The sequence below is a fragment of the Lynx canadensis genome, chromosome E1, assembly GCF_007474595.2.
Source record: "Lynx canadensis isolate LIC74 chromosome E1, mLynCan4.pri.v2, whole genome shotgun sequence".
Classification (NCBI taxonomy): domain Eukaryota; kingdom Metazoa; phylum Chordata; class Mammalia; order Carnivora; family Felidae; genus Lynx; species Lynx canadensis.
In genome coordinates this window covers 1,970,452-1,989,242 of record NC_044316.2, presented here as the reverse complement: position 1 = coordinate 1,989,242, position 18,791 = coordinate 1,970,452, and the positions used below count along the sequence as shown (strand labels likewise).

Below are 18,791 nucleotides of genomic sequence, written 5' to 3'. Positions count from 1 at the left end.
ATTCTGGCCCCTTGCACTCAGCACACCCATGAACTTGGGAAGCCCACGGCCCGGCTCTGAGCCTCAGTCCGCCATCCAAAGCTCCTCCCCAAGATTCTTGTGGGATCGGAACGGTTAACGTCTGGCACGCCTCTGGCACAATCCCCTGTTACAGATTCGATGCTCGGTAAGATTTCCCTTTCCTGCCTCCTTCCTCCCTTTGCAGTCAGGAAACCCCACTCTGCCGTGTCTTCTTCCCTCCCTGGGGGGGGGGGGCGGGGCGCCCCAGGGGAAGCTCACGTGCCAGGACTTGGTGAGATTGAGCAAGACCAGAGATGCGCTCCTCTGGACCCAGCTGCGCACTGATGGAGACGGGTTCTGGGAACTTTAGATGAAGGAAGCGAAAGGGGGCGTGGGCGAGGAGAACCGACACACTGGCCTTTGGACCTTCTGGTCTGGCTCCCCTCTCCCGAATGGTAAAAATGAGGAAGTCAGGGGGGCTTAAGAGGAGGGGACAGGGAGTAGATACACCCCAGAGGAGGAGGAGAGCGGACCTGCCCCGTATCCAGCCCCTTCCTCGCGCAAGCCTTCCGATCCCTTCCCCACTCTAGTCGGGGAAACGGGAGATCCCAGCTTAGAGCCTCCTGGGCTTTGGCACACAGACACCGGCAGGACTCTGGTCGCGTAGGTGACCCCCACTCGGGATCTCCAGGATTTCGTGTTTTCCAACTCTGGGCATTGCTGCGCAAGGAGTTCCAGACGCAGGTAACCAGCCTGGCACTTAGGGGAGACCAAGAAATGGTAAGGGACAGCTTGGGGATTCAGTGGCCGAGGGGAGGTTTTACACTCTATTCCCTTCCCTGGGTTGGGCTTGAAGTATGGGGGGACCGAATCTCAGGCAGACTCAGCCCCGTTCCAGCCCCCACCCCACCGCGGCCCTAACCGCGGTACTAACCCCAGCTTCCCCTTAAGCCCCAGCCCCAGCTTGGACCTCAGAATCAACTGGAATCTTAACACCAGCCCCTTCCCAAAGTTGACCCTGACTCTGTTTCCAGCTTCAGCACCAGGCATAGGCTCAGCCACATCCCCGACCCCAGCCGGCAGGACGTGCCCCTCGGTGCCAGCCCGGCGTCGGCCCCGGTCCCAGCCAGTACTGCATTTAGCTCCTACTTTACCTCCTTCCATCCCCAGCTCAACGCAACCCCGCCCGACCCCCAGTCCCGACCCCACGTCCAACCTCGCCCACAAACCCGGAACCGGGCCCAAGCCTCTCTCCGACCCTGGGCGCGCCCTCAACCTGAGTTCACCTCTTCCTTGGACTCTGGGCCTGACCTGGGCTCCCACCGAGTCCCAGCCTCCCCGCTTCGCCCCTGCTCCTGCCTCAACCTGGCCCCCTGGCCCTGCTTCCCTTTCAGCCCCGGTAGCCCCAGCGTTGGTCCAAACATGTCTATGCAGTATGAAAAGTTCCAGCATTCGGAGACAGAGAAGCAAAGCCAGGGGTCTAGAAACGGTAAGAGGGATGGGGAAATGTTCCCTCCTTCAATACACTCTTCAGGGGTAGAGGGTTTCTGCTGTCATACCTGCACCCCTACCGTGTGTGGGCTGCAGGGGGGCCCCCATCCCGAGGGGGTCCGGCCCCAGCCTCTGGGGACCCCAGTGTGAAGACAGGGACAGAGAGGGCCACAGGGGGCCCGGATCCCTCTGCTCTGGAGGAGGCCGTGAGGGTTAGCATCGAGGGAAGAGTATTTGGGTTCAGAAGGAAACCCACCTGTGAGCCTGGTGGGGCTCCAGCTCTCTCTGGGTCCTTCTGCCCCTCCCCCAACTCTGATAGCCTCTTGCCCATCACCGTCCCCCTCCATCTGCGGGTCCTTGTGTCCGTGCGTCCCCACGGAGGCGCGAGGGGCCCAGGTGACTGAGGGCTTGGGCTGGTCCCTGAGGGGTCAGAGGCCTGGGCGCACCCCGCCCCACGTGTCCTGCCTCGGCCTCCCAGCATTACCCGCGACAGCCCTCATCCCTGACTGGTCCCTGGGCCCTCTCCTCCTCCCTGTCCCGCCCTGACGCCCTCTCCCCTCGCAGGGCCGCCTCCGGCTCTCCACCACCTGCAGCGGCTCTGCTCTGGCCCCCGGCCCTTCCTGCTCTCCCTGGGCATCAGCCTCCTCCTGCTGGTTGGCATCTGTGTGATCGGATCCCAGAGTGAGGGGAGCGGCGTGGGCAGGGAGGAGAGAGCTCACGGGGGTGGGGGTGGGGTGGCGGCGGGTAGGGTGGCCGCTGGCTCTGTCACTTGGTGCGGTTGGCTGAGTAGCCCAGTGGCCTAACCCCTCCAGACCGGGACACCGGATAACGATAGGGCCCGTCCCTCTGGGTTGGGTCATGTGAGGAGACGGCGGGACGGTGCGCGCGGTGAGCCCACTGGCTGCCGGCTCGCAGAGGGCCTGATAAATCCCAACACGCTTTGTCCCCTCCCCATCAGATTCCAAGTGTCAGAGGGACCTGGTGACCCTGGGAGCCACTTTCAGCAACTTCACCTCAAGCACTGTGGCCGAGCTCCAGGCCCTGAACGCCCAGGGTGAGCCTGGCACACGGAAGGGGCTCCATGGGGGCGGGGGCGGGGGTGGGGGAGGGGGTCCCGAGCACCGAGTCCTCCCCCCCCACGTGTCCTCCAGGCGGCAGTTTGCAAGAAACGACAACGTCTCTGAAAGCCGAGGTGGAAAATCACAAGCGGGAGCTGCAAGCAGGTGAGAAGCCGGGGCCCCGCGGGGGGAGGGGCGGGGGTGGGGGTGGGGGTGGGGGGAGCGGCCTCGGTGCTGACCCCCTGCCCTGCAGCCCGCAGCCTGAACGACAAGGTGTTCGCCCTGGAGAGCAAGCTGGAGAAGGACCAGCGGCAGCTGCAAGCAGGTGGGGGCCCTGTCCCCGTCGCCGGGGCGTGGCGCGCACGCGGGACAGGGCGCAGAGGTCCCTAGGCTGGCCCGCGCGGGGACGCCTGGCTTCCGGGGGCTCGCTGAGCCCCCCCCAGGCGCTGCCCCCGCTGCCCACCTGTGTGTGTGTCCCAGATCGTTCCGATACCCTCGCTCGAGTCCAGCAGCTGGCCAAGGACCTGAGGACCCTGACCTGCCAGGTGGCCGCTCTCAAGAGCAACGGTGAGGGGCGTGGGGGTGCTGCGCCCCATTTCCTGTTCGTCCCCCCACCCCCACCCCTGGGCGGCATCTCAGACCCTCCCCGCCCCCCGCCCCTCAGGCTCTCAAAGTACCTGCTGCCCCGTCAACTGGCTGGAGTTCGAGGGCAGCTGCTACTGGTTCTCGCGCTCCGGGAAGACCTGGCCGGAGGCCGAGAAGTACTGCCGGCTGGAGAACGCGCACCTGGTGGTCGTCAACTCCAGGGAGGAGCAGGTGAGCGCCTCAGTGCCGGGGTCCCCTTGAGGGCAGCGGTTCTCAACCTCGGCCGGGCCGTCGGCATCCCCGAGGGGGCTTGGTTGAGCTCTGTCACCCGCCGAGCCGCTCCCAGAAGTTTCGTTGGCCGGGGCCATCGGGGTAACCGTCCCCAGTGTCCCCCAACGGGCTGAATGGACACGTCAAGTTCAGAACTGCGAGTCCAGGGAGTTGGCTGGGCTGGAGAGAAGTCACCCTTGCCCTTCTGTCGCCCCAGAACTTTGTGCAGGAACATATAGGCTCCTTACACGCCTGGATGGGCCTCAGTGATGCCGAAGGAGCCTGGAAATGGGTGGATGGGACGGACTATGAGACCAACTTCAAGTGAGTGCGGCCTGGCTTTCTGTGCCCCTCTGCCCCCTTCAGCTCCTGCCCCTCCGGGGTCTGACCCTCAGTCCCTTGTCCCCGAGCCTGGGTTCTGGGCCCTCCGGCCATTGTCCTCTCTCTGCAGGAACTGGAGGCCGGGCCAGCCGGACGACTGGCATGGGCACGGGCTGGGCGGGGGCGAGGACTGTGCCCACTTCCACCCCGACGGCTGGAACGATGACGTCTGCCAGAGACCCTACCGCTGGGTGTGCGAGGCCCGCCTGGGCGTGGCCGGCTAGCGCGGTGGCCGAGCGCTGCCCGCGGGCCACCCGGCCACCAAGCTGCAGGGAGTGGGAGGGGGCCTTCCCCTGAGACCCCTGATAGGACCCCGTGGGACAGGACTGAGCCCTGGGAGTTTGGGTCACTGCCACCGTTTTGAATGTTACCCTCCTTGGTGTTCAAAAGACCATCTAGACTTCCTTCAGGTGTTTGTTTGTTTGTTTTAATTTCAGCTTTACTGAGGTATAATCGACCCACCAAACTGCAAGGTATTTGAGGTGTGCATCATTGCGATTTGATGTTCGTATACACTGTGAAAGGGTCCCCCGTGTGGTTAATCCCCTCGTGGATCCATCGCGCGCGCGCGCGTGTGTGTGTGTGTGCACACGCGAGAACACGCGAATCCTACTCTCTCGGTAAATCCCAATTATACGATAGTGTTCACGACTAGTGACTGTGAGATCCTCAGACCTTACTCATCCCGTAGCTACAACTTTGTACCCTTTAACCAACGTCTCCCTACCACCTCACTCCCCAGCCCCACCAGCCTACTCTCTGTTTCTATGAATTTGACCTTTTCTTTTTTTGATTGCACATATAAACGGTACCATGCGGTATCCGCCTTTTCTCTGGTTCATTTCACTTTGGCGGAACGCCCCCAGGGTCTATCCCTATTGTTGCAAACGGGTCGGCTTCCCTTCCTTCTCATGGCTGAACACAGTTCCGTTGTATTATCTACACCACATCTCTATCCGTTCATCCGTTGACAAACATGCAGGCTGTGTCCATATCTTGGTTATTGTGACGAACGCTGCGGTGAATATGGGGGTGCGGATATCTCTTTCGTACTCTGTTTTCATTTCCTTTGGGTATATGCCCAGAGGTGACACTGACGGATCACGTGGTCATCCTATTTTGAATTTTTGGGGGCAACCGTCATCCTATTTTCCACGGTGGCCTGCACCGATCCACATTCCCACCAACAGGGCACGACGGTCCTCTTTCTCCACAGCTTTGCTGACGTAAGTTTTTGTGTTAAACCTTAAAAATCAACCTTATCGAGATATAATCCTCACGCGATATAACACACCCACTTAAGGAGTAGAGATGACTTCTGAAACATGTAAATACCTCAGTAACGTCCACGCAATCCAGGTGCAGAGCATGTCCGTCAGCCCAAAGTTTCCTTACGCCCCGAGCCTGCTTCCTTTATCTCCGGGTGCTAATATTTATGATCTGCTTTTTTTCTCTATTGATTGGTTTCGCCGATCCTAGAATTTCACAGTATATTGTTTCGTGAAGCCATATGTATTCCATATTGCCTGATTTTCAGCCAACTTTCTTTTTTAATTGTTAAAACTTGTTTATTTTTGAGAGAGAGACAGAGACAGAGACAGAGCACCAGTGGGGGAGGGGGAGAGAGAGAGAGAGAGAGAGAGAGAGAGACATAGAATCCGAAACAGGCTCCAGGCTCTGAGCTGTCAGCACAGAGCCTGATGTGTGGCTCGAACTCGGGGACAGTGGGATCATGACCTGAGCTGAAGTTGGATGCTTAACTGACTGAGCCACCCAGGTGCCCCAATCTTTTTTTTTTTTTCTTTTCGATGTTTATTTATTTCTGAGAGAGAGAGCGGGGAAGGGGCAGAGAGAGAGGGAGACACTGAATCCGAAGCAGGCTCCCGGCTCCGAGCAGTCAGCACAGAGCCCAAAGTGGGGCTTGAACTCACGGACTGTGAGATCATGACCTGAGCTGAAGTCGGATGCTCAACGAACTGAGCCACCCAGGTGCCCCTTCAACAATCTTAAAATAGCAAAATGGAGAAAGTTAGGTGAGGCCTTGGAGAGTCCTATGTTATCGTAAAACGGCATTTCCTTTTTACATACAGTTGAGTTCAATTCTTTTCTCTTGCTTAAAAGCTGCATAAACCTAGGGTGATAAAAAAAAAAAAAAGGCAATTATTTAATTTCTTTGAAGAGCCCAGAGTTGGGGAAATGTTGCTTAGATGCCCAGGTGTATTGGTTAGCTATTGCTGTGTAACATCCATCCCAATGCTCAGTAGCTTAAAACAATAAACATTTATTATAGCTCGTGAGTCTAGAGGTCATCTGGATGGTTTCTGGTCTGTCCAGAGTCGCCCACGCATTTGTGGTCAGCTGGCGGGTTGGCTGGGAGCTGGCTGGTCTAGGATAGCCTCACTCCCATGTCTGACATTTGGTTGGCTCTGGGCTGGGACAGCGTGGACGTCTGGATCGTGTTAGGCTGGTCTGGGCTTCTTGGCACAGTCTTTGGGCTGGTTTCAAGAGAGTAAGCGGAAGAGTACGAGAACTCTGGACTCTCAGTTCTGGAACCGAAGCATCACTTCTGTTTCAGGCTATTGGCCAAAGTAGATCACAAGGCAGCCCACGTTCAAGGAGGTGGGAAATAGGGCTTTTGATTGAAGGAGCTGCAAATCCTATCGTAGAGAGGACAGATAACCGTGATGGGCGGAGATTGCTGTTTTTGCGATCGATCTAGCTCACCATCTCAGCCACAAAGAGCCAACATCTCACTAAGGACTCCCACGAAAAGAGAGGGCAGGATCCGTTGATTGCTAGATTCCCTCCACCGAGAAACCTGCCTGCACATAGGAGGATTTCTTTATTTTTTAAATATTTTTTTAATGTTTATTTACCCTATTTCATTTTTTTCAGAGGGAGAGAGACAGAGCATGAGCAGGGGAGGGGCAGAGAGGGACAGAGACACAGAATCCGAAGCGGGCTCCGGGCTCCGAGCTGTCGGCACAGAGCCCGCCGCGGGGCTCGAGCCCGCGAACTGTGAGGTCGTGACCTGAGCCGAAGTCGGACGCTTAACCGACTGAGCCACCCAGGTGTTCCAGGAGGATTTCAATTAGTATTAATTAAAGTCGAAGAGGGTGGTGTCAAAGGGAAGGTACGGGAAGGGCCAAGTTTAGCTCTGGGGAGGCAGCCCGCTTCCACTCCTCCCTGCCCGCATCACTTGAAAATCATCAGGCTGGAGCCAGAGGGGTCTTGGTAGGAAGTGCTCTGAGGACAGCAGGAAGTGATGGGGTCCAGAGGGCACCGCCCAGGGTGGAAGAGGTTACATAAGGAGCATCGGTACCCAGCTGGTTCTGTGGGCACCAAATATTGCGACCCAGGGCGGCCAAACGCACAGAACATTAAAACAACACCAATAATATTGCAAATATATTGCAAAAAAGAGTCTGAGGCTTAATGGACTGAGCCACCCGGGTGCCTCTTTTCAGTTAATGTCTTTCTCCACCGCTTGGATTGTCTAACTGCATAAAGCGTATTTTTTTTTTTTAATTAAGAAAGACCAACAAACATATGACATTGAAGAATACTAGTGAGGGGGCACCTGGGGGGCGTCAATCGGTTGAGGGCTCGACTCTTGATCTCGGCTCAGGTCACGATCTCACGGTTCTTGAGATTGAGCCCCGCTTTGGGCTCTGCCCTGACAGCATGGAGCCTGCTTGGGATTCTCTCTCTCTTCCTCTCCCTCTGCCCCTCCACTGCTCACATGTGCATGCTCTCTCTCTCTCTCTCTCTCTCTCTCAAAAAGAAATAAACTTAAAAAAAAAAAAGGAAAAATACTAATTAGAAAATTTCATCAGCTCTCACAAGCCCTCCAAATTTGGAATGAGCGAGTCAAGGTCATGCTGTAACTGTCACCCCCCCACCCCGCCCCCCGCAGCAAAGACAAAATCAAGTACAGCCTGATTGGGATGCGGCAGTGTTTCCAGAGTCACAAAGAGGAGGCTGTCCCAGCTCTGAAAAGTTAGAATCCTTGGAGGGGGCTTGGTTAGATGAGGCTGTACAATTGGTTGTAGGTTCTCAATATTAAGACTATCCATGTCCAGGGGCACCTGGCTGGCTCAGAAGAACGTGCCACTCTTGATCTTGGGGTTGTGAGTTCGAGTCCCACGTTGGGTGTAGAGATTACTTCAAAATAAAATCTTAATTTTTAAAAATTTTATTTTAGAAAGAGAGCAGGGGAGGGGGGCAGAGGGAGAGAGAGAGACTCCCAAGCAGGCTCTATGGTCAGCACAGAGCCCAACCTGGGGCTCAGTCCCACGACCCTGGGATCACGATCCGAGCCCCAAATCAAGAGTTGGACGCTGAACCGACTGAGCCACCCAGGAGCCCCCAAAATAAAACCCGACTCTTGATTTCAGCTCAGGTCCTGATCTCATGCTTCGTGGGTTTGAGCTCTGCATTGGGCTCCACGCTGAGAATGCAGAGCCTGCTTGGGATTCTCTTTCTCTCTCTCTGTCTGTCTCTCTCAAAACAAACAAACACACTTAAATGATTTTTAAAAAGTCAATGTCCAGAAAGCAGGCGGGGACTAGGAGGAAGTACAAATACCCAATGGCATTGGAAATTTCCCATGCTGGCTCTCTAACTTTGCAAGCAAACCCTCTGTATTCAGAGTTACACAAGACCTTCTTCTGAAGAAGGACTTTGGTTCGAAAGAGAGAAAACTGCCCTCTGGTGATTATGTAAGCTTCTCTGAGTTGCTTCCGGAAACAAGGAGGCTTAGGTAAGGAGGTGATGCGCGACACCTGTTTCTTTGGACCAGTTTGAACCCCTATCAGAATCCTGTATTGGAAGGACTCTTTGGTTATAAACTACAGAAAAATCTCCGGGTTTAGGTAATGCAAAAAGACCATTTGTTCTACAAGGGAGTCTCATACGACCTGTTAAGGGCCGAATTGGGTGCTCCCAAAAAGAGATGTTGAAGTCCTAACACCGGGACCCGTGCCTGTGACCTTCTTTGGAAATAGAATGGCCGCGGATGTAAGCAGTTTAGATGAGGTCACAGTAGGGTACGGTGGGTCTTTAACCCAATATGCCCGCTGTCCACATCCGGAGAGGAGAGGCCCAGACACCCAGGGGAGAAAGCCACGTGGCCACCCAGGTGGCAGGTCAAGGATTGCCCACCAACCACTGGCAGCTGGGAATTGGGGAGGAAGGCTCCTCGCCTCCAGGCTTCAGAGGGAGCGCGCTGACACCTGGATTTCAGGCTTCGGCCTCCACAACCTTGAGACCATCCACTTCTGTCGTTTGGGGGGGTTCTTGGGTAAGCCAACAGGCCAGCCCAGGGCTGGGGAGGGGCTGAAGCCCTGGGACGGACCGGAAAGGGGAGCTGGAGCCCCGAGGGTCTCTTTCCCCTCCCTGCCAGCCGCTTCACCCCTCTTTCTCACTGCAGACCATCATTCTCTGGGGTCCCCGGCCGCTCTTTCCCGCGCCCCGCTCGGGGTTGCAGGTCTGGGGCAGCGGCCGGTCCAGGGTGAGCCCCGCCTCCCTCCTCCACGAAGCGCTGGATCAGGATTGGCTGCAGCCCGTTAGGGCACGCCTACTCTCTATTGCCTCCGATTGGCTTTAGGGGTGGACATGTGACTCCGTCCTGGCCAATGAAACGTGAGGATCCGGAAACCGGCTGGGGCTTCTGCGAAAGAGTTTTCCTTCCAGGAGGGGAGCTCCGCTGGTTTCCCCGGCTGTTCGGGGTACTTCCTTGGGGGAGGACAAGATGTTTGCGGTAGTGACGGGTGGCTCACGACTGTGGAGGGGAAGGCAAGGGTCAGGCGTGTACTTAGCTGCTGTAGCAGGGCGAGCCAGCTACCTGAGCCCTCGGGGGAAGGCAGAGAGCTGGGTGTTTGGTGCTTCCAGTACGAGCTTCATGCCATGCGCGGAGCGAGGTGCCCTGCACAGCCGGCGTCTCATGTGGCGTGAAATACACGTTGCACCCAGAGTTGCCTCACCTGGAGCTTGGAGGAAAAGAAGGACAAGAGTCCGAACAGGATCTGGAGAGCAATGCACGCATCACTGGCTACAAAGGAAGACAAGTGCCTCTAAGCAGTGCCCTGAGCATGACTAGGATTTGAAATGCCAGCGTGAGTCATAACCGGTCAGGTTTTATAAATGGAAAAGCGATCCGGCTGCGTATCATTCACAGGGTGCGTGATTGCTTCGCAGGGGTGGATGGACACCGTCTGTTGTCATTCGACGGAATGGTTTCAGAACGAGAGCGGAAAATCATTACATAAACGAGGCTAAGCCGTGCCCCGCCCTCCTAACCCCGCCCGTTTCCTACAGGTTGATTTGCACCGTCCGAGAATAGGGGACAAAATGCCAATCCACCCAGGCGTGGCCAATACTGCCTAAAATTAGCTACTTCAGAAGTTAATGCGTGAACCTTCTGGTTTCATATCCTGACCACGCCCCTAGGAATGGAGTCCTTCTGTCCCAGAAAGTCATAGAAACAGAATGTGTACGAGCCGACTGCCCTTGACGTCTGTAAGAAATCCTACACACATGGCGGTTGCAAAAAATTTTTAAAAATAAAAAAGATCGTTCCCTCTGTCCGCAAAACTTGTCTAGCTGTGCTCTGCTGAAGCCCTTTGGGATTCTGTCCATCCAGCAGTGGGACAGGATGGGATGGGAAGTTACCTTGTTTCCATTACATCCGCCCCCTGGGGGGCGGATAATCCTGAGATCTTTACCAGTTCCCTGACCACCAGTCACAGCCAGTCCCGAGATGCAGGCAGGTCTATTCTCAACTGTAGGGACTGGGGTTAACCCCTTCCAGCCTCTGCTGTCCTCATCCAACCACTGCTCTTCAGGTTTTTCTGGATTCTCAGGATGTCTCCTCTCTTAAACCGCGAGATCTTCTCTTCTTTTTTTTTTTTTTAAATTTTTTTTTCAATGTTTATTTATTTTTGGGACAGAGAGAGACAGAGCATGAACGGGGGAGGGGCAGAGAGAGAGGGAGACACAGAATCGGAAACAGGCTCCAGGCTCCGAGCCATCAGCCCAGAGCCTGACGCGGGGCTCGAACTCACGGACCGTGAGATCGTGACCTGGCTGAAGTCGGACGCTTAACCGACTGCGCCACCCAGGCGCCCCGAGATCTTCTCTTCTTAAAGTCAAAGAAGGATTGGGTCACCTGCCTTCTGGCTCTTTCTGCTTGAGAATTACCCCCGTTACCTTACCTGGCCCTGGAAACTGCTCGAATCAACATTGTCCTGTCCAAATTGTGCATGTTGTGAATCACAGTGAAGTAGGCAACGAATCAAACTCCTGATCTTCTGTTTGGAACCCGAGGGCACTCAACCCCTCTAGTCTACTCCTTTCAGGGGAAGCCATCCACCACGGCCATCGCTACACCAACATGCTGAGACACTGTTGCCACATGGAACCCCACCAGCCCCAGCACGGTTGCAGTGGACCAGCTCAGGTCCCAGCCTCACTACTGTGCCCAAAACGGTGGCAGCAGCTGTGGACCCTCTCTGCTGGAAATCGTTCTAATAATTTTGATAGTTTTTTTTTTCTTGTTCATATTTTTTAAAATATTTTTTTTTGTTGTTTATTTGTTTTTGAGAGACAGAAAAAGACGGAGCACGCGCAGGGGAGGGGCAGAGAGAGAGGGAGACACGGAACCCGAAGCAGGCTCCGGGCTCCGAGCTGTCCGCACAGAGCCCGACGCGGGGCTCGCACTGGCGAACCGAACCGGGAGATCATGACCTGAGCCGAAGTCGGACACTTAACCCATCGGGCCACCCAGGCGCCCCTTCTCATTCATATTTTAAAATTATCTTCTCTTTATTTAAACATATTAGATTTAGTTATTTTGTATTTTCCCAATAATTCTAACATGTAAATACACAGGTCAAATTCTGATGTTTGCTATTTCTGCTGACTCTTACTTCTGATGCCTCGTTATCTTTGTGTTTTATGATTTCTGTGCCTGTGTCACCATGCTGAAGCTGAGGATAAGAGAACTCACAAGGTTTTCAGGATGGATTGAAATGATAAAGGGACTTGCGCTCCTGCCTAAGGAATCTGGCCCTTGTCCTGAGGGCAGTGGAGAGCCTTTGAAGGCAGATAAGATTTGAATTTTGAAACAAATCGCTCTGCGGGCTGTGAGGAGACTGGATTGCCCGGGCCAGCTGGAGGCAGGGAGACCAGTTAGGATGTGGGTGTGGTCATCTGCGCTGGGGGAAGGGACCTATGCATTTATTTATTGTTGCTGTATTGATGTCCATTTCCTGCCGGACATTATGTGAGGTCCTTTACCCAGAGTCTAGGTGTTTCTTCCCGTTGTGTGTATGTGCGGTGGAGGACGGCGGAGCTTGTGGTAAAAATCAGAGGGGACAAATCACATCAATAGTAACCAAGGAACCCCCCAGCAGAGGCTGGCCCTCTAGAATAATCTCGGGTTTTTCAACCTTCCCAAGTTGGCATTCATAAATGGCTCCAACGATACGCTTGGCTTCCTACACAACGACAATTCTAACTTTTCTTTCTTCCTACCTGACCCCGAATGGTGTGTAGGGATCCACCCTGTTCCAGCGTCCGACTTCAGCTCAGGTTACCAACTGTGAGATGGTAACCTTCCAGCCCAGCCCAGAGGTAGTTAGTCAAGGTGGTCCCATCCGCCTTGTCAGCGACTGGTTTAATCATGGGATACCAATCTGGCCACTTCTGGGGCCGTAGGAAAAGATTTCCTTACTGCTAAGTGGGACACATCGGGAGAGATGTTACGCCTGGATACCATGCTGTAACGGTTAAAGGAAAAGGCTAAAACACGGAGGGCAACAGAATGAGAACACAGGGAGAACATGATGCCCTGATGATGTCGTGCCGCTGATGCGCTAGCCCTGGGTATTCCTACCTCCAGTTTCATCGATACGTGAGATAATATACTTTCTTATTGTCGAAGCCAAGTTTTTGCTACTCGCAGCCAACGAGCACGCGTCTTATGCTTTCCCGAAGGGTCTGTGATCCTAAGCAACACAATCTTCCCTTCCTTCTGGGGCTCATATTACCAAGAACTGCCATCCGCTGGGATCTCCGGGTACGGCCACTTCTCATCACCATCCCCAATACCCGGTGACATCACGGGGAAGTTGGACCCATAACTGGAGACAAAGACAAACGTGAAAGGGAGAGAGCCCCGACTGGGGCGGGGGTGTGGGATAACGGGTGGATGTATGGTGTAGGGCAGGGCGGCAGGGCCGAAGGCTGCTTGAGCCCCGGAGGTCAGTTGGTTGGCAACTTCGGGAGTTCCCCAGGTGAGATCTGAAACTGGCTCCTGGACACGGACGACAGGGAGAGACCAAAGAAAGAGGTGGCCACCCCAGGTTGTTAGATGACAGTTTTTTTAATGAGAATTTTTTTTAACGTTTATTTTTTTTTATTTTTGAGACAGAGAGAGACAGAGCATGAACGGGGGAGGGTCAGAGAGAGGGAGACACAGAATCTGAAACAGGCTCCAGGCTCCGAGCTGTCAGCACAGAGCCCGACGCGGGGCTCGAACCCACGGACCATGAGATCATGACCTGAGCCGAAGTCGGACGCTTAACCGACTGAGCCACCCAGGCACCCCGATGAGAGTTTTAATAAGCAGGGACTTATTAATAAGCATAACTCCTATGCAAGCCTGGTCTTGGGCAGCAGCAAGATAAGTAGTTCTCAGCACTTGCCCGCCAGACTCTTAAACATTTACACAGAAGCCTTAACAGGGTTCACTCATGTGTCCAGGCCAGATGGTCTCAACGACACATTGCTCTCTCAAGTCCGCATCCTTGAAAATGGCAGAATGTGTGCTCCAAGGACAGAAGAGTGGGTAAGGAGGCTCTGATTGCTGGGGTCAAGCTCCAGGGTCCCTTGCCCGTCGGGTCCTCTTGATGACCTTCTCCAGCAAGGTCAGTGCCAAAATGGATAATCACATTCGGGAGGACTTAGGAAGACAGCCTCCTCAATAAAGCCAAGTTAGAAACTCCGTGGGTTAGTCCGAACGGGCAGAACACAAAAACTAAGCACGAACTCTCTGGTCTGAGTTTCCCCTTTTCCTTGGGGCCCCTCTCACTCTGCCTCCAACCTGGGGGCCCAAGTGCACATGGTTCCTCTCATGGCTGTGGCCTGAGGCCGCACACAACACTCTCCTTGGGTTCACTAGCCCCGGTGAAGTGGGATAGAATTTTCTTAAAGACCTAAGCAAACACTCGGGGATCCACAGCTTTCCCCCATGTGTTTGTTTAGACAAACAAACCCTTAAATAGAGCTTCCTTCCTGCTAGGAATTGTTCCAAATGCTTTACAAATCCCCACGACAACCTGAGAAGTTGTGCCGATAATAACAAGGTATTACCATTATCATCATGTTTTCTGCTCTGAACTAGGTGCTATTTTACCGTGGTCGTGTTTTACGGACGAGGGAGCCGCTGCACAGATAGGTTACATAATTTGTCCGAGGGGCGCCTGGATGGCTCAGTCCTTGAAGCGTCCGACTTCAGCTCAGGTTACGATCTCACAGTTGGTGGGTTCGCGCCCCGCCTCGCCTGGGGCTCTGTGCTGACAGCTCAGGGCCTGAAACCTGCTTCGGATTCTGTGTCTCCCTCTCTCTCTGTCCCTCCCCCCGCCTCAAGAATAAATAAGCATGAAAAACAATTAAAAATAATTTGTTCTAGGTGATTCAGCTGGTAAGTGGCAAAGCCAGAATTTAAACCTAGGCAGTCTGGTTACAGGGTCCCTGTTCCTCCCACCAGACCGTATTACCCCTCAATATCGAGTATATTAAAATACACTTACATTGCACACAAAACATAATATGTTTGCTGTTAAGGTGTTTGAAAGGGTTTTCTTTTTTAGAATTGCCTGCAAGGAACGGATTGAATGCACGAACATTCAGGAAATTCTAGGAAGTGAGAAAAACTAATCTACAAATTGTGTGCCGATGTAATGAAACTTTAGGAATATGAAATTTAACCAAGATGTTGATTGGCTACCATTGTATTTTGCACACATTTCCTTAGACGTTTATTAATTTAGATTTTTGCAGTTTTTGGATTTTATTTTATTTTATTTTTTTTAATTTTTTTTTCAATGTTTATTTATTTTTGGGACAGAGAGAGACAGAGCATGAACGGGGGAGGGGCAGAGAGAGAGGGAGACACAGAATCGGAAACAGGCTCCAGGCTCTGAGCCATCAGCCCAGAGCCCGATGCGGGGCTCGAACTCACGGACCGCGAGATCGTGACCTGGCTGAAGTCGGACGCTTAACCGACTGCGCCACCCAGGCGCCCCAGTTTTTGGATTTTAGAATATACTTTTTTTCCAGGTCCGTAACATATCTGTAAGCACTCGGAAAGCCTCTGGTCCTGAGCCCTGTGTACTCAGGGGATGAATCAGCTCTCCTCAAGGACAACAGGGAAATAAACCCACAAGCCACGGAAGAACAACCCGGCTTTATGTACCATGGAGCTCAGGTTCCAGTCTTACCCCACGCTGCTGCTCACTGTTCCCAGCAATCACTGGCCACTGTCCCAAGACATCTGAGCCCTGGGCACCAACTTGTCACCTCCCGGATCTCTGGGTCCAGGATGGGTAAGCTCATAACCCGTAAGTCACATGCCTCTGCTAGGCAGCTGGTCGACCGGATGCCCAAGGCCTCGCCTCCACCTCTGTAGGCCCAGCCCGATGTGACTTCCTTTCAGGCCAGCCCCTGCCACCACCCTGTTCCAATAGACAGTAGACACTAGACTCACAGATGTGCTTTGGATCGGTCCCACTGCGAGAAGTTCCTGGTTGTAAACCAAGAAAGAGAGACACGCCCGGACTTGAGACCGGGGGAAGAAAGTTGGGTAAAGGCCGCCTGCCCGAACGGAAAGGAGAGAAGGAAGGGACCCTTTGGGGGAAGCACTGCTCAGGACTGAAAATGCTTTGCAAGTAGGGAGAGGCTGGAGAAGGCTTTGCAGAGGAAATGACCCTGAAGTGTGGGCCGGGACAAAGGAGATTTGGGCAGACAAGAGGGGCTCCGTGGGAGGCCGGGACCCCGAAGGGAAAGACCCACCCTGCACACAAGCCAGAGGTCCTGTGGCCTCAGTGGCAGCCAGGCAGGGCCTCTCCAGGGTCACAGAGACTTCGGGACTCGCCCACCCACTGCTCCTGGTGTCTATGCAGGGAGCTCTTCCTGGGGGGGGGGGGAAGAAAACAGCCCCCCCTCCCGCTTACTTGATCCCCAAAGCTCTGCCTTACACACGTTTGGCTCTAGGATGTCCAAGTGACATCCCGGCAGGGGCAGGAAAACCTGTTCTCTCACTCCCTGTCTCCTCCCACCTTGGCTTTGGTCCTGGGACCAGGGACGCAGAATCCCGCCAAGCAGGGTCCCGGTAGCCCTCGGCAGATGTGAAGGGTTGTCAGCTTCGGCCCGCCAAGCAGGGTCCCGGTAGCCCTCGGCAGATGTGAAGGGTTGTCAGCTTCGGCCCGCCAAGCAGGGTCCCGGTAGCCCTCGGCAGATGTGAAGGGTTGTCAGCTTCGGGAGTCCCCTAAGGGGCGAGTCCTTTAAGTCCAATGCAAGGTCGCAGGCTGGGGCTGGGAAGGCAGACAGCAGCCCAGAGGATGCAGAGGTGGCTAAGAGGTTGGGTTACTGCAGAGGGGAAATGACAGCCCTCACCTCTGGCCCTTTCTGGCGTGACTCCCCCTCTGGAATCAAGACAGGAGGCCTGCAGGGAGCTGGACCGAGAGAAGACGAAAGGGTGGCTGCCTGTGGCCAGGAGAACGGGAGGAAACGGAACGAAGGGTCACCCACACTTGGTCTACGCTTTGCTGAGACATGATTGACGTGTGCCTCGTTATTTTTTCGAATTGTTTTTTAATGTTTTTATTTTTGACACAGAGAGAGAGAGAGAGAGACAGAGTGCATGCAGGGGAGGGGCAGAGAGAGAGGGAGACACAGAATCTGAAACAGGCTCCAGGCTCTGAGCCATCAGCACAGAGCCCGACGCGGGGCTTGAACTCACGGACTGCGAGATCATGACCTGAGCTGAAGTCGGTCGCCCAACCGACTGAGCCACCCAGGCACCCCTAATGTTTTTATTTTTGACACAGAGAGAGAGACAGAGTGCGAGCGGGGGAGGGGCAGAGAGAGAGGGAGACACAGAATCAGAAGCGGGCTCCAGGCTCCGAGCTGTCCGCACAGAGCCGGATGCGGGGCTCGAACTCATGAGCTGTGAGATCATGACCTGAGCCGAAGTCTGACGCTCAACCGACTGAGCCACCCAGGCGCCCCGCCTCATTATTTTTGATGGAGACAAGAATCCACCTACCTAGGGACGCTGAGGGCACAGGTGCTCTTTCCCGGGGTCCCTTCCAGCTAGGACGCGAGCACGTGACTGGGGTTCAGGTGGTCAGGAGCACAGACCCTGGGCTTGGGCTTAGGCCCGGTGGTGGCAGAGAGCCAGAAGCAACGTCTAGTGGCCCGCGGTGACAGCAGTGGCCCTTGTAAGTCATCTAGGCCCTCGGCAGACCATTTTCTGCCAAAGTTCTGTAGCCTTCTGGGTAATTCCGAGACTACCCGGTGTCCTGTAATCCGCCATTTCTCTCCTTCAGTAAGTCAGAGTTAGCGCCCGTGGCCTGTAATTAAGAGCTTTGACACAGACGTGAGCCAAAGTCCCAGAACCAGAAAATGCCAGGTAAGACACGTTTGGACATTTAGACACACAGACCAGGCTCAAAGCCTTCAGCGGAGCGCTCCGGCTCTCCCGATCCCTTGTCATTGGAAACTGGGCTTCCAGAAAGACCCAGGAGCCAGAGGCTGCCGGCCTTCCCCTTGGGAAGGGGTCTGGGGAGGCAGGGGTAGTGGCGGAGGGACAGGATGGGGCTGGGCTGCAAGAGGCACGGGTTGGTAGGGGGAGTCAGTGAGGAGTAAGGGAGGGTAGGATCCGGCCCGGCCCAGGCTCCAGCCTCAGCTCTGTCTTGCGGGTTCTGACTGTGACCCCGTCACCAGGCTCCTTCAGCCACAGACTCAGCAAATCCCTTACCCAGGCCCAGCCCCCCACAGGCAGTTCAGGGGACCCGGCCTCGTTCTCCATTCACACGTGGTCACCCAAGGGGACTCGTTCCCTGCACACAACGAGCCCCACCGTCCTGGGTGGGCGGCTTTGCCCCCTGCTTTGTTACCTACCCACCCCCCGTCTTTTCAGAGCATCTCAGCCCATGTGCTGGCCTGGCCCTGACCCACAAATCCGGACCTTTGCGTCCCCATCCCCTTCCTGGGTCATGTTTCCTTCCACTCTTCCAGGCCTTGGCTCTGGGCTTTGAGGTCTGTGCTGACTTCCCAAAGCCTGGTCTCTGGGTGCGCTGAAGGAGAAGATTTTGGGGGTGATGGGGTAAGAGGCAGCTCTGAAATTTATTTTTAATGTTTATTTATTTTTGAGAAAGAGAGGGAGAGACAGAGCGCGAGCAGGGGAGGGGCAGAGAGAGACAGGGAGACACAGAATCCGAAGCAGCTCCAGGCTCTGAGCTGTCAGCACAGACCCCGACGCGGGGTTCGAACTCACGAGCCCCGAACTCACCCAGGCGCCCCAAGAGGCAGCTTTGTTAGGCACGCGGAAGCCCAAGGTCAGCTGGGCCAAACTCCAGAAAGCGTCAGACTTTGCCTACCTCGAGTACAGCCCTGTGTCCCTGCCTGCCCCCTTCCCTCCCGCCGGCCTTCCGCAGAAGGATCCCACCCGGCAGGCGGACCCAGGGGATGGCTGGGCCCAGCTCAGGGCTTCCCTGGGGTTTCAGACCGCTGGGGCCCCGAGAACCTCCTGCAGGTGCTGCCTTGGGAAAGTCCCAGAGCCGTTTTATAGTGTTTATAGCCAGACACACTCCTGGATCCCAAATTACGAGCAGACTTTGACCCTCTCTTTTGATCTCCCGGGCTCAGCGCCTGTGTCTGGGGCTTTCTCCCTGTGGGCAGGCAGTGGCACCCAGGCCCATCACAGCCACCGCTTGGGAT

The 18,791-nt window shown here is 55.0% G+C and overlaps 1 protein-coding gene across 5 annotated transcripts; it reads left to right on the top strand.

The window, feature by feature from the left end:
- The first annotated feature begins 317 nt into the window (after nucleotides 1–317).
- On the top strand, nucleotides 318–4,607 carry LOC115500620 (C-type lectin domain family 10 member A-like). 5 transcript variants are annotated; one of them, XM_030295164.1, is made up of 11 exons: nucleotides 318–455; nucleotides 642–744; nucleotides 1,395–1,489; nucleotides 2,056–2,172; nucleotides 2,450–2,545; nucleotides 2,643–2,714; nucleotides 2,803–2,874; nucleotides 3,030–3,116; nucleotides 3,214–3,365; nucleotides 3,622–3,728; nucleotides 3,856–4,606. In XM_030295164.1, the coding sequence occupies exons 3-11, from the start codon at nucleotides 1,423–1,425 to the stop codon at nucleotides 4,007–4,009; spliced, it is 924 nt and encodes a 307-aa protein (XP_030151024.1). In that variant the 5' UTR covers nucleotides 318–455; nucleotides 642–744; nucleotides 1,395–1,422; the 3' UTR covers nucleotides 4,010–4,606. The 5 variants fall into 5 exon arrangements, with proteins under 5 accessions (XP_030151024.1, XP_030151028.1, XP_030151025.1 ...); XM_030295165.1 differs by lacking the exon at nucleotides 318–455 and adding an exon at nucleotides 1,035–1,129 and having other exon boundaries at nucleotides 505–744; XM_030295163.1 differs by lacking the exon at nucleotides 318–455 and having other exon boundaries at nucleotides 505–744.
- Nucleotides 4,608–18,791: the final 14,184 nt, after the last annotated feature.